Raw genomic sequence first — 23353 nt, 5'->3', positions numbered from 1 at the left:
TATTAGGAATTGACAGATGACACTGTGACGCCAAATCTCACGCAATTTAGTGCGAGATTCATCATGGCGGCACCATGCTGCTGCTTACAATCATTGAGTAATTAATGAATCAACAAATCCTTTTGTTGAATTATAAACATGTCTTTTGTATTTTTAGTTTACATTCGGTGTTTCTGTCAGTCACACATGTGCACACACTTCCTTAGTTTGTTGATCATCACTTAGACAGTTAATAAGATTACGATGAGGTTGCCAAGTGGAGTTTGGATTCTCACCTCGCTTTCTCTTCACAGGGACGACATGTCAAGACTGGACAGCTGGCTGCCATCAAAGTCATGGACGTCACAGAGGTAAGGCTAAACAATAGATTGTTCCAGCTGCGACATTACAATGTAAGCATGTGCCGTAGTAGTCATAGAAGTGGTATGCTTGATAGAAAATGAACTAATAACAAAGTTCTTGGGTGTCTGTGCTCTGATTGTCTGGTTCATATTTAAATCGGTAGACATTCCATTGGAGATGACGCCTAAATGTTTTTGAGCTTACAGAGGAGCAAATGCCACATTCTGTAATGAGTCCTTCCCCCCCATAATAAAGAGCATGGGAGGGGTAGAGGCAACAGGATACTTATTGAGTGAAGTGCGTCATTAAGCGGCCAGCAGGCTGCCCTCAGTTGCGGGAGGTCCTGTCTGCAGATGAGAGAACACACACACAACGCACATATGCAGCAACACAAAGTAAAATGTTTCAGAGTAGCAGTGAAGGCCAGCCGGGCCAACCGCCCACACGACCATAATAATAATGGAGGTACACACACATGCACCAATAACCGGCTTTACTGGTGGATTCTGGAGTCTAGTGAAGTAGTTGCACTTGTGGTGTTCATCATCAAAGTCTTAAGTCATCACCTAAGTTTCATCAATGCATGACTGCAATTATAAGGACACATATATCGTTATTGGCACTGTCATCAACATAACCCTGAATAAGGCTACTGACGCTGTGGCAGATGTGTGACCCCGTGCTCCGACTTGCCTGTTGCCACTCCTCAAGTTAGCCTACATCATAATGAATCACGAGTGACACACTTATTTGTTAGAGAGAATATTGCCCAACCGTTTCCTGTTCTGTGTGATAGGACACTACTCTAGGTGTGCCTTCTAGACATGTAGTAACTTATGGGAACTTTTGTGAAAATCTGTTCACATGAAGCAGGTGCCCACTGAGGCTAAACCTGTTTTGCCATACTTTGTGAAAATGAGTGCTGCAGTTGATATTGGGTGTGTACATTTAACATTTAGCTTGTGTTGCAGTAAATATCCTAGACGACTATCATAAGCCATATTTTATTACCTGCACGTGATTGAATGATTCATTTATTTATCTTCATCCCTAACATGATAAAGCTCAATGGTAGATCATATGCTAATCAAATCTTTCACTGTTTTCTGAAATTAATAGCCCAAATAATCAGTTGATTCATTTAGAAATTGCTCGGCAGATTCATCAGTAATAATAATTGGCAGTTAAACCTCATGGTCACTCATTAGACAGAAGTACATGGACAGATGGAGAATATATTCTTACAGATTTTGCATTAAGTAATATCTAAAATAACTTTAATGCTAAAACATCAGTGTGTGGCTAACCCAACAATATTTTGACTTAAACTTAAGAGTCATGCTCATCATCTGTTACCTGATGATGACGACCATCATCATCATCATCATCATCACTACCACTATGGTTTAGTGAGGCCATGTTGCACTCTCTCCTCTGGCCTGGCTGTAGAGCTCATCCACAGGCAGGTCACTCTGACCCACATTCTCCTCCCTGTTCAACATTCTCAAATCATGTGCCGTCCTATAGCCCTGAAGCTAAAAATGGATGCCTTTCTACTTTGGCTTTATTTAGTTAAATATTAAAAGCATTTCTGATCCTACTGGTATAGAGTTGACTACACGATTTGGGGCGGATAATGCTTTTGTTCTTGTGTAGATGCTGTGTACTCCTCATAATCAATTTGGGACCCAGCAATTTAAACACATGTAAACATCATATTGTCTTTGTTTTGAATTGTGCTTTTGTCATATTCCAAAAGTTTTCAGACTAAGAACATGGCTACCTATCTGGACTGTATTAAGTTGATTAGTTTCAACTTCGAATGTTGAAAAAGACATGAAAACAAACAGAATTTTTACCCCCAAAAAGTTACACCCTGAAAATCAGAGTTGCGTCAGAGTAAACTTGTACGTATAATCCTCTACGTATATACGTGCCAACTGAGCTATTTGGCCACTGTTCCACCACTTTTAACATTTAAACCTTTCGATATTTTGTCTTGAATTGAATCTGCAAATATAATGCATTAATGCTATGTTGAGCTAGTACTACATATTAATAACCTTGTGTGTGTATTAAGTGTGTGTTTCCTCTCATATCCTCCGTGTTGTCATTTGACAAGCCTCCACTCCTCTCTCTCTCTCATCATCAACATCAACGTCAACATATGATTGTGTCAGTCTTTCCTTCTCCGTGTGACTTGTGGTAGCGAGGCTTTCACAGTCGGGAGTGTGATAATCCAACAGCTGCACAGCAGAGAGGGGGTAGATGGGAGAGGGAGGGTTGGAAGGGGGTGCGCACAACAGAAAGGCTTACGTCAACTCAAACGAGTCATTCAGCAGCAGAATGGCCGCCTGCATAGACGGCCAACTGCCATTTTGCCATAGGTGATACATGCGCAAAACCCAGTGTAGTAATATGTGCACCTGGCATCCCCTTTTCTCTTAATTTCACCTCATTTTTTGCGCAGTGCAGCCCGTTGATAATTGAAATAAAATCACTGTTAACGTAACGTGTAGCCTGCAGTGATAATGCTGTGGTTTCTGCCCCCCTCCTCCCACTGTACCTTCTATAGGAGAGGCCACGGAACCATAAAGCAAAGCACTTGCGGGGGCTGACCCCTGCATCTGTCCAATTAGTGTGTCACTGTTAATCATTGTCAAGTTGCTATTGGGTGCAAGCGGGGAGTTAGCACCGCAGCTAGTTGTGACCTTTTTATCAAGATGTGATACTGGACAGGTTTGCTTTTATTCCTTGAACTAAAGTCCATTTCCAACAGAAACTACAAACACTGCATTAAAGCTACATCTGGCAGTGGATTTCCCTATGGCGTTCAGTATCTACAGGGCCTAAATGTCATTATCATGTTTGTTTTATAGGTTGCTTTTTAATTTTAAAAGGCATCCCTTTTCTTCTGATTTATAGCTCTTCCATTAGTTGACCCTATGCCCATTATGCATGATATTTACTAGGTTTTTGCATGTAAATGGTAAAGGCAGGATTCTTAGCTTTCCTCCCAGCTCTAAGCAACTATATTCAGGATAATGTCTGAAACTAATTGATATCTGTTGGGAATTCGCCATCGATCTAATTTATAATTAGTTGCTTTGTTTTTTTGTTTTGTTTTTTACAAGGGATTACCGATAATGGCTACTGTACACATCAACTCACAATGAGACTCACTCATGCGTCATTAATCTCTAAACAAAGGACTAATTTGCTAGTAGACAGACGACTCCTACTGCATTGTCATATTGCTGGGTCCCAGACGAACGCTGAATAAGGCCTAGCCAGACCGAAATGAAACCACACCACATAGCTTTGGCACTTGCTGTGACCCTAAGCGTGGAATGGAATTCATTTGAATCTGAAATTAAATGTCACCCAAATGATGATTAAAGGCCATTGCCACACAGTGATTATTGTATTTCATCAAAAAGATTTTCCAGTGGAAGGACAAAAACACTATTGTCTGTTTATACCTCTGTAATGTGTTTGTGTGTTTAGGATGAAGAGGAGGAAATTAAACTGGAGATCAATATGCTGAAAAAGTATTCCCACCACCGAAACATAGCCACCTACTATGGTGCTTTCATTAAGAAGAGCCCCCCAGGACACGATGACCAGTTATGGGTAAGTCCTCAAATCCATTCAAGATATTAAGGTTAAGTAGGAGGTATGGAAAATATTGTAGCTGCCATGATTAGCTCTTCCACCAACTTTTATTTTTCAATTAACTCTACGATCCTAGCCCTCTAGTATTTTCAATTTGTGTGTAATTAATTCATGTCATGTTGTTATTGTATGGCCATGTATCACAGACTTCTCTTCTGATGATTCATACCTGATTTTTAGTTGGTAATGGAGTTCTGTGGAGCTGGTTCGATCACAGACCTGGTGAAGAACACCAAGGGGAACCAGCTGAAGGAAGACTGGATCGCTTACATCTCCAGAGAGATCCTAAGGGTGAGCTAATTTTCCTCTCCTCTCCCACTCATGTCCTCTCCTCTCCCACTCATGTAATGTGTGTGTGTCTGTCTGCTCCTCAGGGTCTGGCCCACCTTCATGCTCACCATGTGATCCACCGTGACATCAAGGGCCAGAACGTCCTGTTGACTGAGAACGCTGAAGTCAAACTAGGTGAGTTGTTTCTCCATGTGTTTGCTAACTTTTCTTCAGACCAGTGTCTGAGCTGTACAACACTTGGTTGACTGTGATTACTCTTAATTACTCTCTCTAGTTGACTTTGGCGTGAGTGCTCAGCTGGATCGGACAGTGGGGAGGAGAAACACCTTCATTGGCACCCCTTATTGGATGGCCCCTGAGGTCATTGCTTGTGACGAGAACCCAGATGCTACATACGATTACAGAGTAAGAGCCTCCATACATGTCTTAAGCACTCAAGACTAACAAGATAACAAGTAGTAACAGTAACAGCAAAACGGGTGTATCGCAACTGTAAACACCTTGATTTGTCAAAACGTGTGCACGCTGTGGTTTTGGTTAATGGCTGTTGTCTTTTCTTGCAGAGTGATCTGTGGTCTTGTGGTATCACAGCTATTGAAATGGCTGAAGGAGCACCACGTGAGTACCAGTATTTCTTAATATAGTAGTTTTTGTGTTGGTTCAGTCTGTTGAATTCTTAATGGTGTTTTGTGCCTTCTGTGTCTTCTTCCAGCACTTTGTGACATGCATCCAATGCGTGCGCTCTTCCTTATTCCAAGAAACCCTCCTCCCAGGCTCAAGTCTAAAAAATGGTGAGTACCAACTACAATAGGTGTGTTCTTTGTGCATTTCTATCCTTTCCAATCCTCTCCCACCACCACCACCACCAGCCTTATAAATGTTGAAACAAGTTTTCATAAGATGTTTTATGTATAGCCTTCCTACTTTTCCTCTTAGTGCGTACTGTCGTGCATTTTGATTTTATCTCCAACCTCAGACTAGGCAGCTGCAGAGGCCTTTTCCTCTATGCTTTGCTGCTGAGCTAAACATCTGTGGTACACCTGCTCTGGCAGTCTCAGCCTCTCCTGGCACACACCGCAGCGCTGCTCTGGACGCAGTGCAGAAAATCCTTCTAACTTTTTTTTCCCTCCGCTAGCACTAGAGCTGAGATGAATTGCTTTCTATTTTTAAAAGAAGTTTTAGTATGGCCTGGCTTCTACATTATGGATCCTATCTTGCATTAAATATTAGATTGTTGTGCTGTTAGATTGTTTGATTTTTAAAATTTGTTTGATTGGGGGCAGGTGCAATGGTGATGATAATTTAATTATACTGCGCCCCATATTTCAGAGGTTTCATGGTTTATATGGGATGAAAGGTTCAATGCTGCCTGTCCACATGCATAAACCTCAATTCACACAGAAAACCAAAGGCTGTGGAGTGTTTGGAAGACATGAAGCGAGTGAGTGTTGCTAGGACTGATGGGTCATTTGTAATCAGAGCTTGTTTGTAGAAATGTCCATTTTACTTAGGATCCTCGGATGGGCTCTATGCTTTCACGGCTAAAATATTTGGCTGGCACCCGCTGTCTCTTTTTATACGTCACCCTCTCTGTTATGCATTGTTTCTCTCTGACTCTCCCCTGCTCTTCCTCTACAATCCCGGCAGGTCCAAAAAGTTTTTCAGTTTTATTGAGGGCTGTCTGGTGAAGAACTACACGCAGCGCCCCCCCACAGAGCAGCTGCTGAAGCACCCGTTCATCCGAGACCAGCCCAACGAGAGGCAAGTCCGCATTCAGCTCAAAGACCACATCGACCGCACCAAGAAGAAGAGGGGAGAGAAGGGTGCGTCTGTTGGTCTTTGTCTTCACTTACCAACTCTTTGCTTCCGTTTTTTATGTATTACCACTGAAATCTCAAGTCATCTCTCAAGCCAGTTTCTGGTGTTATTTTAACTTTTTCATTTTCTCTTGTACAGATGAGACAGAGTATGAGTACAGTGGCAGTGAGGAGGAGGAAGAGGATCCCCCAGAGCAGGAGGGCGAGCCCAGGTATGCTTTAGTAGTTATAGCACTTGTTAAAACCCTACTTTTTGAAAGACATTGCGATCTATACCCGGTGTCTTTCTTATCTAACCGGCATGTCCCGATTCCTCCCATCGTCCAGCTCCATTGTCAATGTGCCCGGTGAGTCAACGCTGCGGCGCGACTTCATCCGCCTGCAGCAGGAGAACAAGGAGCGATCAGAGGCGCTCCGCCGCCAGCAGCTCCTCCAGGAGCAGCAGCTCCGGGAGCAGGAGGAGTACAAGCGCCAACTACTGGCCGAGAGGCAGAAACGCATTGAGCAACAGAAGGAGCAGAGGAGGCGGCTGGAGGAGGTAGGATGATTAGGTCATTTGCTTCTGTCATGCAGCTCTCGAGATGAGACTAATCTGACTGCCGCAAAATCATGTTTTTGTCGAGAAATGTTGACATTTCTTTGTCTTCTGCTCCCACAGCAACAGCGGCGTGAACGGGAGATGAGGAGGCAACAAGAGCGCGAGCAGCGTCGCCGCGAGCAAGAGGACAAGAGGCGCATCGAAGAGATGGATCGGAGACGTAAAGAAGAAGAGGAACGCCGGCGGGCTGATGACGAGAAAAGAAGGAACGATCGTGAACAGGTCAGCTTTAAAATGGTTTCTTAGAATGTCTTCAGTCCGGGCGCCTGGTTAGCTCTCCTGGTAGAGTGTGCGCCCCACGTACAGAGGCTCAGTCCTTGTGGCAGCTGCATCATGTTCGGTCCGTCCCACAGCCCTTTGCTGCATGTCATCCCCCCCTCTCTCTCTCCCACTTTCCTGACTTAAGCCGTCTTATAAATAAAGGCAATGAAAGCCAAAAAAATAATCTTAAAAAAAAGAGTGTCTTCAGTATAAGGAAGAACTCGCTATGGACTCTGGCACACTGATTTCAAGATGGACTGGAGTCCATTCACACCAGATGGGTGCAATTTGCTAGTTGTTTAAAAAAAAGAAAAAAAAGGATCCTTTTTAGTGAGTTTCAAAATTCTGTAGATCCTTGTGCAGTCAGGGAGCCGATTATGTAAATTGGATGTTGACTGCTGGCTTAAACGCCTATTGTGATTATTTGGATCAATATTTAGATCACGATTAATTATGATTATTTGTTGATTTTAACCAAAACAAATTTTATAGTGACACTATAACTGCTTTTCACATTATGCTACATTATGATATATAACTGATTAAAAGAGCTAGGGAGAGAGGGGGAGTGCGATGGACGTACTCACAGAGAGACAGCTGACTCATTATGAATGGGTCCAGCAAGCTCAGTCTCACACACTATTACTCTATGAACTGAAGTTAGTTGCATTTATAAACAACTTCTGTGTTTTTTACCATGGCCGCCACGATAGCAGAATTACCAGCGGAAACACGGGTACAAATACAGGTTTGCCTCTCCTCCTTAACAATATACAGCTGTGTTAATAATAATTAAAACTGTGGACAAATGTCAGAAGTGGCACCCTGGAGCCCCGTGAGCTAACAGACACTAACTAGCACTGGTCACGGCTGTTGTCTGAAAAACAACACAGACGGGACAAAATGTTGCGTTTACTGGTAAACCTTGTGACCGAGGTATGACTGCTATCTGTTGTGGGATTTTCGTCACGTTACTCTGTCCTCTGTGACTGTCTACATCTAGAAACTAAGCAGGGAACAACTCTGACTGGCTCATGATCAGACAGTGGTTTAAAGAGCAGTAGACTGGCTTTGAACGTTGAATGAACAAAATGACGCATTTAAAATATAGCTCGATTACGCAAATTTAATCGTGTTAAGGCAAAATCGTGATCATGATTAAAATTTGTTGTGCAGCCGGACGGGACAGGCAAAGAACCTAAAATAAAATCTCAAATGGAGATGAAATGCAGGACGTAAAGCTGGTTGGACATTTTAAAAATTACATTTGTGCCTTTGCTTTGATTGACAGGAGTACATCAGACGTCAGCTGGAGGAGGAGCAGAGACACCTGGAGATGCTGCAGGAGCAGCTGCTCCGTGAACAGGCCATGCTGCTGGTCAGTCCTCACACACACACACACACACACACACACCACACACACACACACACACACACACACACACACACACACACACACCAACACCACACACACACACACACACACACACACACACCACACACACACCAGATGCTGCCCATATTATTATTATTTTTTTTTACATAGTTCAGATTACAGTAATTTGTGCATCAAAGTTCAGTAAACCACTGCAAATAAAAACACATTTCCGTGGTTTTGTTATTAGCTTTTTTAGGGTCATCTTTAGATCATAAAATTGTTGAATCATTTATACGAAAAAGAAATGTTTTGTATCTCCACTTTGTCAGTGCATCCTCTTTCTGTTCTTCACATTTTGCATTATTATAGTAAAGTCAACCATTTCAATAATTTACAGAAAGATTGTAACGCCAAACTCTTCTGCATTTATTTATATTTTATTAGGTTTATTCTGTTTCCCTCAGTCTGACCCATGCATTCTACTTGTAATTCTACTACAAAACACAGGTTGGCTTCACAGTCAAAATGGCATTACTGGGTGTAATAATGGGGAAAATGCAGTAACAAATTATGCCAAAGTATGTCTGTGTACATGTGTTTTAAGGAAAGGAATTAAAAGAAGGCGCAGATTTTTAGTTAGTTGGTTTGTCAGGCCGACACATGCTGCCAGCTCTCCCGTCTCTTCTCACCCCCTTGAATCAACCTCACACTCTGCAATAGGAGTTCAAGTGGAGGGAGCTCGAGGAGCAACGCAAGGCCGAGCGACTCCATAAACGCCTGCAGCAGGAGCAGGCCTACCTGCTGTTGCTTCAGCACGAATCCAAACAGTCGCCTGGCGACAAGACCAAACTCCCTTCAGACCATAGCAAACCTCCACAGACTTCCTCCCTGCCCCCTGACAGAGTCCTCAACACAACCCCTCAAGCTCAGGTCCTTGACAGTACTGTTTTTGTAGCAACATGCTCATATGATTCCTCCAGAGCACTTCAGACAATCCCCTCAGACAGCCCTAAGTCCCATGCAGCAGTGCCAGAGAAGACTGACTCTGATGAGACATGTCCCAGCCAGCTCTCAAACTCCCTCATCCCTCCTCACACTGAAACCCCCACTGACTCTGAACCTCGCCAGGCAGAAAGTTTGGAGCCCGATAGGCATGCAGAGCCTGTCAGTCATCCTCCTCAGCTTATCAGAGAGGTGAACCTCCTCCTTGGCTCTGTCTACCCCGCTGCCTGCTCTTTCTTCTTCATGCTTGTCTTCCCACAGCCTCAGTGACTATGATAATAGAGGTGGTGCGAGCAGTAGATGATGGTTTTCTTTAGCCCAAATAGTTGCATTTCATCTTGCATTTTCTGTTTTGGATGCTGTGGCATTGTTCCAAAGCAAAACCAAATTTGTTACAACGCAGGCCCTCTCAGCCAGACCCCTTTAAATGAAACAAGTAGGGGGGTATGGTGAAGAATAGAGACCCAGAGGCTCACAGCAACCAGCCTTTTTATGTCCTGAAGAAAACAGAGCTGTTCTTCTCCACTCTCTCTTGGCACTCACTCTCCCTTGCACTGTTGCTAGTCTCCTTGACTACTAAAACTGTTGGATGTTTTCTTAATTTTCACCTAAAGCAGGCTGAGCAAGAGAAAGAGAAATAATTAGTTTATAGGTTGTGGTGAAAGTGGAAAAATAAACAAGATTCTCAATTGACATCTTTTAGGTTCCATTTTCAAATTTGTTTATGTTGTTTCCCCATAGAGATAACGATGATTCATTTCTTGCTTACATGAACATCCTTTAGGCTTTTTATTATTTTTAGTTCCCATAATTGTTCACTTTTATCTACTGTCTTTTGAGTCCAAGTACTCCTTTCATCCTCCTCAGAAGAATATAGTGTTAGGAATTTCTCTTGATCTTTTAATGGCCACCTGTGAAAGTCTTCAGTATGGCTGTTTTGACTCTCAATGTTTGTGGATTGGGCCGTTGCATGTGGATGGCTGAGGCCCAGACTAACCTGCAGGACACCTAAGCGGTGTCTCCCGTCATCTACAAGGTTGTTACGTGTCATTAACAATTATCTTTTCCACCATTTATCATTCAAATGTAATTTCAGGGATGTATTTGTTTGAAAGAGTCCTGTCTCCAGCTCTGTCTGTGCACATTTACCTGTCTGTACGGCTGCCTTGAATGGGTTTCAAGCATGTTTATTATCATTGCCAATAAAATGTTGATGTTTGTCAGTTATATATGAAGGTTTCTGAGTATGACAGCGACTACAACTACTACTGCTGAGGAACCGCAATATTAGAAAAACAAGGAGATGGGAACCATTTTTAATCAGAAACAATCATCTGTGCAGTAACAGTAAATGTGTCATCCCTGAATATGCAAATATTGTGTGCCCTATTTCATGGTTTATACAGACATTTAATCTTTGCCACTGTTATTTTAAACTTCAGAAGTGGTTCCCTTCTACTTGGATTTTTATTTATGTTTTGTCAATCATTAAAATATTTTGCCTTAGTCTCATTCCATCTTTGTCTTGTGCAAACCCTCATCCCAGGCCGACGAGCGATACCGTAAGAACATTCAGGGCTCCCCTCAGATTGCCCCTCCTACCAAGCAGCCCCCTCTGCCTCCCCGCTCCTCTGAACCGTTCTCCAATGGCAGCTCCTCCGAGGCCTCTGCCATGCACCGGCCCATGGAGCCTCAGGTAACTCCTCCTCCCTTGTCTTTTCCTCTTCCTCCTGTCGCTCTCTTCCTCCCTCACTGTTGGGTTTGTGTCAGTTGCAAGGTTTTGTCAAACAGTGAAGCAACAGCGGGGTCAGTTTTTGGGCAGAAGGGTGGTGAAGTGTATATGGAGACTGTTGGACCCATGGTTTAGCCTTTATAGCTTCCTTCTGTGCTCGAACATTTGGGGGCTTAGAAAGTAGTCTGCAATGAAACGTTCTACAACAACCATTTTCCACCAATAATAAATCATTTCTGGAAATATGTTTATTTGCTGTCACTCTCAATTTATTTGCTAAAAATTAAGCCACCACCTGCAGATACTTGGCTTAGCGTAAAGACTGGAAACGGGTGTTGACAGCTAGCCTGGCTCTGTTCGCAGGTCTCGTTTCCTTTGCTTAATCTGTTCACAAACTGTAAAAACAAGGTTGTGGTTTTAGCTTCATATTTACAGACATGAGAGGGATAACAATCTGCTCTAGCGTACTTTCCAAAATATGGAGCTATTCCTTTAAGTTTTTTTATTAATCCAAAGCCCAGACAATGAATCACATCATCACATTGTGTTATGCTTTGTCTGCTGTATGCATCTGTATCTATCTAAGTACATGTATGTGAAAAGCCACACATCTTCCCCCATGTCTCACTGTGTTGTCTGCTTGTTTCACCTCCTCCTCCTGCCCCCCCCTCCCTCACTCCCTCCCTCCCTCCCTCGCTCCCTAAAAGGTCCAGTGGTCCCACCTGGCTGCTCTAAAAAGCAGCAACAGCGCCGCCCCCTCTCCTCCTCCTCCTCCTCCTCCTCCTCCGCCCGTGGTCTCTCGATCCCAGTCCTTCAGTGAGCCCGGCGGCGTGAACTCTAGCTTTGCACAACTCCACCTGCGTTCCCAGGACCCCCACCATCACCATCACCCATCGCCCGCACGCACTGACCCCCAGCCCCAAGCTCCCCTCCACCACCCTCAGGCCCATATTAGGGCCGAACAACAGGCCATCAGCGAGGACGTACCTCCCAAGGTAAGGAGCTGACGAGGCCCCCCTACTCCCCATCCCTTTCCTGCCCCCTCCCTCGTTCACTTCTTCTTCATGCCAATCACTCGACTTATCATTCTGTTTGTTTGTGTTTGCCTTGATGTGTTCTGTCTCATTTCCTTCAACATTGAACACTGTTCAACTACTATAAGCTGTGATTAAATTAAACTAGGAAACTTTGCTTTTCTGTGCCAGCAGGAGACTTTGCACATTTAAAACTCAATAATGATTTAACATGTTGTCAATAAACAACCCAATAAACCAACCTAAATTAGTTCAGTCTGTAGTGGGGTGCTGAAGAGGTGGTACCATCACTAGGAATATCCATGTGCTTTCTTTAAGTGCTCAGTTGTTGTGGGTTAAGAGATGCTTCTGTACTGTATTATATTGTTTGGTTTTGATGCATCACTTCAAAGATTATGTCCATACACATGGCCTACAGGGTTTATCCATTTATAGTGGATAGGTTGCCCTCTCAGTTTCTGTCTTTTAAATTATTGTATTCGATAAGATCAACTGTAATTCACAATGTTATGCTCAATGTCTATAGCAAAAGCATTGAATTGAGTACACTTGTCTTTTTTCTTTTCATACACATACCTGCCAATATGTGAGGACATTTGATTCTGTTTCCTCCAGGTACCAGTAAGGACCACGTCCAGGTCTCCGGTGCTGTCGCGCCGAGAGTCCCCTCTGCCGTCACAGCCCGGCAACCAGGGCGGACAGAGGAATGCTGGCAGGTAAGCAACGAGCCTCAAACCTTGTTATGAGGGTACTTTAGGAGCATTGCTTGTTAATGTGACGTTGTTCTCTGTGACAGTAACGTGGAGCAGCGGCCGCTGTGGGACCGAGTGGAGAAGCTGCAGCCTCGACCAGGCAGCGGCAGCTCCTCCGGCTCTCCAACTCCAGCTCCCAGGCCAGTCCTGGTGACCGCTTTAGGCCACGCTGTGAGTCCCCTGGTACTGTACTCGGCTACATTTCACTACCTCTACTAATTGCTTATTAGCAATTTATCATTATTGCTATAATAACACCATTCTTACGCATTACTATGCTGTGCTGTCTGCTCATGCTCCGGTAGGTTTTCTGCTGTTATTATACAAGCGATTAAAGATCGTTTTGATCTTAACGGTTTCCCCTGACTAACTCTCCCTCCTTTTGTTCCCTCAAAGCTTCCTCCAAATCTGAAGGATCGCCTCTCCAGCGGCCTGAAAATGTTCCCAAAAAACCAGATGAAAAGAACCTTGCCAGGCCCACTCGGCCAGCTGTAAGTCCAGTGTTACTAAAGTGCTGGTTAAACTTGTTTGATGCTGAATAGGTGAAAACTGTTTTGTGTCTTTTCTCTATTTTCTACTACTCTAATTATTCAACCACCTGGTGCAACTTCTCATGAATCCAATGGTTCGTGATTGTTGGGGAACCTCTTAGGGTGATGCGGTAAGCCTATTAAATGAGATTACATTATCACACCTATGCTATGCTTGCACCATTGCCCCACTCATTGCATCAAATGATAACAGTTTGTGAAGAAAGAGCTGTTTCTCCTAATGCAGTAATTCTTTCTTCTATAATTTGTTACTGTCCTTTCTGCCTGTGATGTGATGACCTTATACTGGTGTCTTTCCTCGTGCCTGCACAGTTTTTTTCTCACTTAATTTGCTTGTTGTCGACCAATGGCACTACATGAGTTAACCCCCTCTGCAGCAGTTCCCTCAGCCTGCATTTGAATGCGACCACATTTGAATATAAACACACTCCTCCTGTTTCCTTGTATTTGCCAGAATTACTTCTAGTCTCACCTGGCTGTGTTGTTGGATAAGTTGTGGCCCATTTGCTTTGTCGAGCCTGTCTGGGAAGTGTCCCTCCTCCCTTTCTTGCTCGCCACTGACCTTACAAGACTGCACTGGAGTCTGCAAGGAACAAGCCGAGGGCAACTTGGTTACAAGACATGGGCTTTAGTGGGTACACTAATCTAGAAATCAGAAAACAATTAAACTATGATCTCCTTACTAGATTTTTCAAACATTATGCCACTTAACTCACGGCATCCTAGAACTTAGACTAACTCAAATCCTAGCCCAGGTTTAACAATGTTTGAAACTGGCATTTTTCTTTTCTGTGGCCTCTTAATTGAAACATACCCACTCCAAAATGTACTCTTGGTCTAAGACGATGTAAAAACATAAAAGATGGCAAGATTTTCTACTCCACGTACCCAGAGATCTGAGGCTGTAGGTATACGTAAAACATTTTAATAAAGTGAGAAGGGATGACTTTAAGGTTTCAAGTGGTCTGGAAAGCAGGAGCTGTTATGCAGTATTTAAGATGAGTTAATTTCTTTCAGAATTAATGTGTGTATTTGTGTGGCACTGAATTCACTTGGTAGCTTTTTTATTTGGTCAGTGCACACATTTAGAAACTGTCAAGGGGTCATTCTAGACAACCTGAGATTTGACAAAATTTCAGACTTGCATCTTTTCTAAGACTTCCTTACTGTCCCTCTTAGGATCTGACAGCTCTGGCCAAGGAGCTTCGTGCGGTAGAGGATGTGAGGCCTCCCCATAAGGTCACCGACTACTCTTCCTCCAGCGAAGATTCGGGCACCACCGACGAGGAAGACGATGAGGAAGTGGACCAGGAGGCGGGAGAGGAGTCCACTTCAGGAGCTGAGGACTCCAGGGCTGGGTAGGTAGAACTGTGACGATGTTGTGTCAAAGCAGTTTGTTGGCCAGCACTGTCTGTTGCATTCAACTTCCCTTGTAAGAAAGTATTCTGTCACTTCTGAAGTGTTGCATGGCTTTTCTGCATGACTGTTAACACTGGTCTCGTTACGGACATCAGATATTTCCATGGCTTCCGCAGGAGGCTGAGTAACGGCGAGACAGAGTCGGCTAAGACCATGCTGGTTGAAGACTCGGAGAGTGACCAAGCCATTACGCCCTCCAAGGATGGCACGCTGGTCATCAGACAGGTAAGAGGAAGACACCTGGAGGAAGTGCCCACTTCTTAGATTAACATCAAGATACTTCTTAAGCCAAAGGCACATTCTCCTTGCATTTAGTTGATAAAATGTAATTTTCCTTTTTCTTTGTCCAGTGTCATTGTTGTTTATCCACTCATTTTCCAACATTTCTTTTTATATTTTTAGTCATAATAGACTTGCTGCTTCACATTGCACATTTACAGATAGGTAATCTAATATGTCAAAGTGATACAGATTGCATTTAATGCGACATGCTCATCAGTGATGGTCATCAGAGATGAATGTAATATCTTGTGTAGAGGACAGTAAATGGGAGTTAATACGAAGTAGCAGACTAGCAGGCAAACATGATTTCTTTCTCTCCACCTGCTTGCTCGAGCCCAAGTGTGCCTGTTCTTGCTTCCAGAGCACCGTTGACATAAAGCGGTTGGTCAATCTCTCCTCCTCCTCTCCCTCGGCTGGCCTTGGTAATTCCCACGGCCAGCCCCAACCCCCCAGCCACAGCCTCGCAGAGAAAAACGGCTTTGCCGGCCGCATTCACCACCTACCAGACCTTATTCAGCAGAGCCATCACTCCCCTTCCTCTTCCACAACCATCCCTTCCTCCTCTTCCTCCTCCTCCTCATCATCTTCCTCCTTCCCCTCATCATCAAGCTATGCCAGTCCTGCCATGTCCCCACAGAACCCCCTGGACAAGCTCATTGCCATAGAGGTATGTCACCCTCACATCAGCGAGACAAACAGCTGAGGAATGGACTGTTGCAGAGTGGTACAGGCTTAGACATGCACATTAAGCAGATTTGGCTCAAATAGCAGTTGCATTTGTTTGTTCTATCTAGTTTGTGTCCAGAATGATAGGATGTACCGCTCCTAGACTCCCATAGAGAAGTATGATTAAGTGTCTGATTGTTTTTTTTTTTATATGACCATCCTCTACCTGGACTTGAAGCTAGTTAAAATAAATTATTTGCAAATGTTATTTGCTTTTAGCTATTTCAAGCCAGATATGGTAATTTACCTCTGTAGCAAACACACAATCTCCAAGCCTGTACACACCCAGCGTCCAGTCCTTAATTGTTGGTTGGAGCCTCCTCTACACTGCCCCCCCTCTATGTCATCCTGGCTTTACTCTGGCTCTCTTCTGCCCCCTTCTGGCTTGGCTAACACGTCTGGTTCTGCAACCTCCTACCCTCCTGCAATTCTCTTAGTTGCACTGTGTTACTGCTAACACTGGTGCCTTCTGGTGGTAGAGCATGGTCACGGCATGGAGGAAACTAAACTGCAGCTTCTAGAGTGAACTGTGAACTAGCATCTCTTAACATTGCAGTTTTGGGTGATGGCATGCCTGGTGTGATGGTAGGGGTGAAACGGGGATATATATAATTAAATACGGAATGGAATGCAAGTCCTCAAGCACACATGAGCTACTTACAGAGAAGAAATCATCATCACATTTATTTTTAATATGTTTTATAATAGATTGCCGTCTCTTTTGTGGTGTGACACATGTGTTGCAAACAATGCGTCTCTGTGGTGGTGGAACTATTAGCCTCCTCGGTGGTGCAGCTTTTTCCTCTTAACACTTCACAGCAGCCAGCGTGTCCACCATTTCTCATTTCTCTCCACACATTTTTTCTTGTCACATGTTTTTCCTCTCTAAAGCTTCTGCTTTAAAAAAACTAACATAGCTGCACGTCATCTTTTTCATTTAATTTGTCACAAACTTGAACTGCTGTGCCAGCTACGTATTCCCAGTTGTTTGTGTCATAAAAATGTAGTAACACAGTTAAGCTGAATGCTATTTTGAGCCTCCAGAAGTAGAACTTTAACTCGTACGTTCAAAACAGAGGGGGTCTTTTGCTATTGGGGTTTATAAATCAGTAAAAAGTCTTTTTTATTTAGCAAATTAGTGTAACAATAATTTATGGACCAAAGGCCTAATCTCTGATTGTGTATTGAGCCTACTGTTTCCTGTCAGTGTTATGTCTCCTCACTTCATTCTAAAGTTACCTAAATGAGTCAGTCCAGTTTTTTACATTGTTTTCTATGCTGATTGAGAACAGGTTGAATATTTTTCTAAATGTCTTTAAATCTCTCTCAGTCCCAGTCTGAAAGCAACTCCATGTCCAAACACAAGTCTTCCTCTTCCTTCACTCCCTTCATCGACCCTCGTCTTCTCCAGATCTCTCCCTCCAGCGGCAGCTCCCTCAACAACATGGGTAGGTCAACAACTAACTGAGCGAATGTGTTTATGAGGGCCGCTCAGTAATTAAAAACTGTTGATCGTAGTCCGCTTCAGTTCCCCTTGAGAGAGGTTTTATGAGCACTAGCTTCTCCGCCAACATTTTTTCCTGCACTGATAAAGAGATTGTGAAAAATCTGAGCCTGAAGTGATGAGTGAAGTTGAACACTGTATAGTGTTATGCCAGGGTATAGTCAGTAATAGTCCCATATACTGTACTCTTTACTGTAACAACTACAAGATTGATGGTACTAAACTGAATAGATGGGTGATGATACACACACAGGCACCATGTGTTCAAACCAGGCATCAGGTTGTTCATTAATAATGAAACCACATGATGGCATCTAGCCTGACCTCTATGTGCACCCTCCAGTAGCATTTGGGCCGGACGGACGGCTTGCAGACCCGCTGAGGTCCGACCCGTCCCGTAAAGGCTCAGTGGTCAACGTCAACCCGGTCAACACCCGCCCGCCCAGCGACACGCCAGAGATCCGCAAGTACAAGAAGAGGTTCAACTCTGAGATCCTGTGTGCTGCACTGTGGGGTAAGTTATGGCATGTGCATACAAATATTGTTGGGGGATCGGGATCTGGCTCAGAAACACCTCAGTAGAGCAGTTGCTTGTTAAACCTGGTCTACTCTGGTATCCTTCAAAGCTCTACTAACTATGGGTGTTTCATTTATGTTTGTCTGTGACTGTTCCAGGAGTCAACCTGCTGGTGGGAACAGAGAGCGGTCTGATGCTGCTGGACCGAAGCGGTCAGGGGAAGGTCTACCCTCTGATCAACAGGCGACGCATCCAGCAGATGGACGTCCTGGAGGGACTCAATGTCCTGGTCACCATATCAGGTACAAGTCTTTGGCTACGTAACACAGAAATTATTTTCGTTAAATTTCAATCATGAAGAAGTAGTGATGAAGGTTTAGACGGGTTATTGGTTGGACTATTTAGTTTCTGTCACTTTTATTTGCTTTGGAGATTTATAATGCCACAGTCGGACTCATCACAGAAAACGTATTGTCGTCTTTGCATTGTTGCTTGCAACACTGATGGCTATAAACCTTCCCTTTACATACCATTCATTGGATAATTTGTGACCACATACTGTAGCTGTGAAAACCATATTTATTTATTTATTTATTTATTTATTTATCTCAATCAAACTCCAGGTAAAAAGAACAAGCTGCGAGTGTATTACCTGTCGTGGCTGAGAAACAAGATTTTGCACAACGACCCTGAGGTGGAGAAGAAGCAGGGTTGGGTTAACGTGGGCGACCTGGAGGGTTGCGTCCACTACAAAGTCGGTACGTTTCCTCGTCTGTCACAGATTCCTTTACAGTTTTTCCCCCCCAATATGTTTAGGTAGGACTTAAATTTTGCACAACATCAAACGACATACTATAACAATACGGTCATTTGAAATTAGACATTACCTTGACATACTGTACATCTCTACTCACATAAACACAACCTAAGTGAGGGTTAAGATTTGTAAACAAGCCCTACTTTAAGCAACATTACTCACAAATGACTCTTTTCATTCCAGTGAAATATGAGAGGATCAAGTTCCTGGTGCTGGCCTTGAAGAACGCTGTGGAGGTGTACGCCTGGGCACCCAAACCCTACCACAAATTCATGGCGTTCAAGGTAAACGTGGTCATACTGCAAGTAGAATTACACACACCAAAGATGTAAGTTGACCAGACTAACTTATTTCTTCATGGTTGTCTTTAGTCTTTTGGTGATCTGGTGCACAAGCCTCTGCTGGTTGACCTGACGGTGGAGGAAGGCCAGAGGTTAAAGGTCATCTATGGCTCCTGTTCAGGCTTCCATGCTGTGGATGTGGACTCTGGGGCCGTCTACGACATCTACCTGCCCACACATGTAAGCACTTCAGCGCAGTCTGTTCATATCTTGTTTTTTCCCCATGTGCTTTACTCTCTTAACTCTTCCTCCTTATTCTTCCCTTAGATCCAGACGAGCATTCAGTGCCATGCTATCATCATCTTGCCCAACACTGACGGGATCGAGCTGCTGGTGTGTTACGAGGACGAGGGCGTCTACGTCAACACCTACGGGCGCATCACCAAGGACGTGGTGCTGCAGTGGGGAGAAATGCCAACTTCAGTGGGTAAGCGAGGCCATTAAAAAAACAAGACTCTGCTCAGTTTATTTTCATGCTCAGTCTATTATCTGTTCTATAGCGAGGGAAACTGTGGTGTCTCTTTAAGTTTCAACAGTCTAATGAATCTGATCTGGGCACCTGTAGTCATCCCTTCTGTTATCTCCCTCTGTGTCCGAGCAGCCTACATTAGGTCAAACCAGATCATGGGCTGGGGTGAGAAGGCCATAGAGATCCGCTCAGTGGAGACGGGCCACCTGGATGGCGTCTTCATGCACAAGAGAGCCCAGAGACTCAAGTTCCTTTGTGAGAGGAATGACAAGGTGAACACATAACTCTCTGTTGCCTGCCTTCCTACTGTTTCTCTATTTTCAACTATCTCAATTGATTTTCAGCTCTGTTTTCCTGGATTATATTCCACAAACAATACATGTACCCACCACAGACACTAAAAAGATCAAAGCCTCGGGCGCCCAGATGGCCCAGTTGGTAGAGTGGCCGCCCATATATAGAGGTTTAGTCCTCAACGCAGCGGGCCCGGGTTCGACTGCGACCTGAGGCCCTTTGCTGCATGTCATTCCCCCCTCTCTCTTCCCTTTCATATCTTCAGCTTCCGTCAACTAAAGGGCTAAAATGCCCCCAAAAATAATCTTTAGATCACAGCCTTTCCTTCCCTGAGATCAACGTGCTGCATCATGGACTTTTCTTGTTGTTCCCTGTCTATCAGGTCTTCTTTGCCTCCGTGCGCGCCGGAGGTGCCAGCCAGGTGTATTTCATGACGCTGGGACGCTCCTCACTCATGAGCTGGTAGTCGACATCCTACCACGCCAGCCAACACGACGACCATACCTAAGCAGTGACCAACAGATGACGATTGTGACTAAGACCAACGGCGATGAAGACGAGAACAGCCTTGAGCATCTCAATAGAGGGTACAGCTTCCTCTCAACCTGCTCGGGCAAACAAACATCGGATAGGACTGTAATCATGAAATGAAGCCAGGGACGGGTGTGTGTTTGGGGGGTGAGGAGGTGCGTTCAGTCCGTGTCCACTGAGTGTACTAGTAAACTATATTACAACAAGAGAAACCCGCGACGAGCCTCTAGGTTTTTCTCAGCCAACCTTTGAGCCGATTCCCTCCTCCTCTTCCTCTGCAGGACGTGGGATCTGTTGCCTGTTGATGGTAAATCTTTGTGTCATAGTAAAACTTTGCATCCTGTAAGTGTGTGAATGGAGAAAACACTGAGCATGTGAACGACTGAAGGGATGAGGCTAAACGCGGCTGTTACTGTATAGAAGAAGGCATATACTTTATGTGCCACACCTTGGGTGTAGCCGTTTGCAGCTGTGTCTAGTCCAGGTCCTGTTCAGGTGAAATGAATTCCTAATCCCACCACAGTAGATTTCAACGTCAAGCATGTCATTTAACACTACTTCACCGCCATATAAATAAGGCTTGACATGAAAATCTGCCTCTGTATCTTCACTTTTAATGCCTTCTCCTTAAAGTGAAGATTTTTTTTAAGGGACCTTCTTGATATATCCATTAAATACAGGGTACTGGATATCAGCTTGTACATACTAACTACATCAACCTTGTAGGCTTCAGACTCTCCCAGGTTTTACAGACACTATCTCGTCTTTTACCACATTGCCTCACGTACTGTAGGTTATGTCGGACAGAAGTAGCCCTGTTTTATGACAGCATGTTGCTTTGTTATCGACTAAATTAGCTCCAGTTTTTCGTACACTGTATATTTTGTATGTGACTTGCTGCACATAAATAAAGCATAAGAATGCAGGACACACCCATAGATGAGTTTTAAAGGAAAAATCCACCCTATTTATCATCAAGCTGTCATTGTTGCAATTTGCTTCTCTGTTCAACCGGCTTTCCTTTAATCTCCTTTCGTCTATTGCAGTTGCACATTTTCACATCTACTGGAAAAATGAAAACACTCCAACCAAAACCACAAATGGACCCCGAAATGTGAGATGCATTAACCAAAAGGTGTTTTTATTTTTTAATTCAGGTGGATTTTCCCTTTAACGTCAGTCATAGGTAGGGCTAGGATAAACTGTGAATTAGACATGCAGAATTAGCAGGTGGTCATTAAGGTAGGATGGAGGCCAGCGGGCAGTAGGGAATAAAAGGAAATGTGCACAGACCCAGAGGGCTGAGAAGAAGCTTTGAACATTACAAAAACACCACAAAAAGGGGACAAAATCCGGATGAGCTGATTGTCCTCCATCTGTACACATTTACCCTATCATCCAAATTTTAAAGGAGACTTTTTAGCTTATTGTTTAGCTAAACGGTTGCCTTAGTAGGGTCTCCGGCTAATTAAAACCGCTCGAAATCCTCTGCAGGTTTCAAAATTAAAAGTAAAGAAGCTTGGATTTTGTGTACTCTAGGAACACAATTTTTGACCTCCTTTTTCCACTTTGAGCTTCAGACAGGCAATTAGGTTTTTTTACTCAGCCCAGTCTGGATTGAAAAGACAAATACTTGAACTGGATCATTATTCCATCCCAGAATTAAATTAGTGTCATTTTTTGTTTTTTTTACATTTCTTCCTCTCTCATCTTTTAAAACCCAAATGACAAGGCAAGACTTGTTTTCTTAACGTTAGACATCATGTCCCTGTTATCCAGTCTCATTCCCCTGTTAAAACGTAGAATCCATCCTGCAGCTGTGTGTATGTATAAATGAGAAAACTATATAACGGGACTCATGGAATTTGCGCCTCCCCCCCCCTCCCTCCCACTAAACTCAACTCTTTGACCCTGCTCTCAGTAAAGGTGGTGCCTTCACTGTCCAAGGTGGGACCTGCTGAGAGCTGCAAAACATGGGAATGAGATGCTTTCACTGTCCTGATCATCTGTGAAAGGCAAAGAAAGTCACGTTCTAACAGCAGTGTTACAAAACCACTTCAGACGGCGTGAACTAAGCGGCATATTTTTAACTCTGACTTAGTTTTTAGTCTTGTTTCTGCTAATTTTATCATGTAACCCTTCAGACAAGTATGCGACTGCAGTGGTTTTAAAATTGTCGTGCACACCTTATGTTGAAAATGTTTACAGAAGCAATTGTTTTGTTAAACCAATGTGCATCGATATGAATATTTATGGTTTATTTTGAGGGCAGTTTTTCCCTTTTTTTTGTATTTTGTATTCCCTTTTTGTACTATCATTTAGACGTTTGTGTACAGGAATAATTAACTTTTGCTCACGTTTACACAAGTCTAGAGTGTGATTTCACAGATTCCTCTACATCCTGCTTAGTGCACAGTGTGCCCCTGGCTGCGTGGCAGCATGGATCAAATGTTTTCTACCACCCAGGTGCCAGGTGCCATGTTTCCCCTCAAACGTCTCTCTGCCATGCCTCTCTAATTTATGTCCTCTCTGTGTGTACTATGGGAAATACTGTATTTTCCTGAAGGTCTTTTTTTTCCATTGAATAAAATCAGAAGTAATTTACAGTGTGGTGTCATTGATTTCAATAGTTAGGATTCCAACACAATTCCTGTGTTAAAAATACTACTACAGTAAAAGTATCTATTAGCTAAATCTACATAATACACATATCAAAGTAAAGGTAGTTATACATTAGTGTATGGATGTAGTATTTTGTCAAGGTGGAGCTAACTCAAACTATTTTATACATTGTTACAGATGACAATGCGTAATATTTTGTAAGCTGGGAAACAAACTATTTTAAATAGACTCTAATGCAATTTTTAAATTTAAAATATGACTGTGTTACTACTCCAATCTTGTAAAATAGGTTAAGTATGTCGAGGGACTTCTAGTTAAATAAGCAAATTGTGTGTTTTGCATGTAAAAATAATTTGTATTAAGTACACATTTATGTTGAAGCCCAATGTCTTGTATAT

General features: G+C 43.4%; 1 protein-coding gene across 1 annotated transcript in view; it reads left to right on the top strand.

Moving 5' to 3' along the window:
- LOC116673914 (mitogen-activated protein kinase kinase kinase kinase 4) overlaps positions 1-22939 on the top strand; it is a 34290-nt gene extending 11351 nt beyond the window's left edge. The window contains 32 exon segments of the mRNA XM_032506278.1: positions 294-350; positions 3850-3975; positions 4198-4308; positions 4392-4482; positions 4583-4713; positions 4872-4926; positions 5021-5099; positions 5956-6131; positions 6265-6337; positions 6453-6663; positions 6784-6945; positions 8276-8362; positions 9083-9556; positions 10911-11060; positions 11804-12091; positions 12746-12846; positions 12927-13000; positions 13003-13053; positions 13279-13373; positions 13535-13543; positions 14613-14791; positions 14948-15077; positions 15496-15801; positions 17191-17308; positions 17708-17878; positions 18040-18183; positions 18505-18639; positions 18882-18982; positions 19070-19219; positions 19307-19466; positions 19641-19780; positions 20185-22939. Of these exon segments, the coding sequence (XP_032362169.1) occupies positions 294-350; positions 3850-3975; positions 4198-4308; positions 4392-4482; positions 4583-4713; positions 4872-4926; positions 5021-5099; positions 5956-6131; positions 6265-6337; positions 6453-6663; positions 6784-6945; positions 8276-8362; positions 9083-9556; positions 10911-11060; positions 11804-12091; positions 12746-12846; positions 12927-13000; positions 13003-13053; positions 13279-13373; positions 13535-13543; positions 14613-14791; positions 14948-15077; positions 15496-15801; positions 17191-17308; positions 17708-17878; positions 18040-18183; positions 18505-18639; positions 18882-18982; positions 19070-19219; positions 19307-19466; positions 19641-19780; positions 20185-20268 (4419 nt within the window). The 3' untranslated portion in view covers positions 20269-22939.
- The last annotated feature ends 414 nt before the right edge of the window (positions 22940-23353 follow it).

Source organism: Etheostoma spectabile, chromosome 24, assembly GCF_008692095.1.
Source record: "Etheostoma spectabile isolate EspeVRDwgs_2016 chromosome 24, UIUC_Espe_1.0, whole genome shotgun sequence".
Lineage (NCBI taxonomy): Eukaryota > Metazoa > Chordata > Actinopteri > Perciformes > Percidae > Etheostoma > Etheostoma spectabile.
This window is presented reverse-complemented; position numbering and strand designations above follow the sequence as displayed.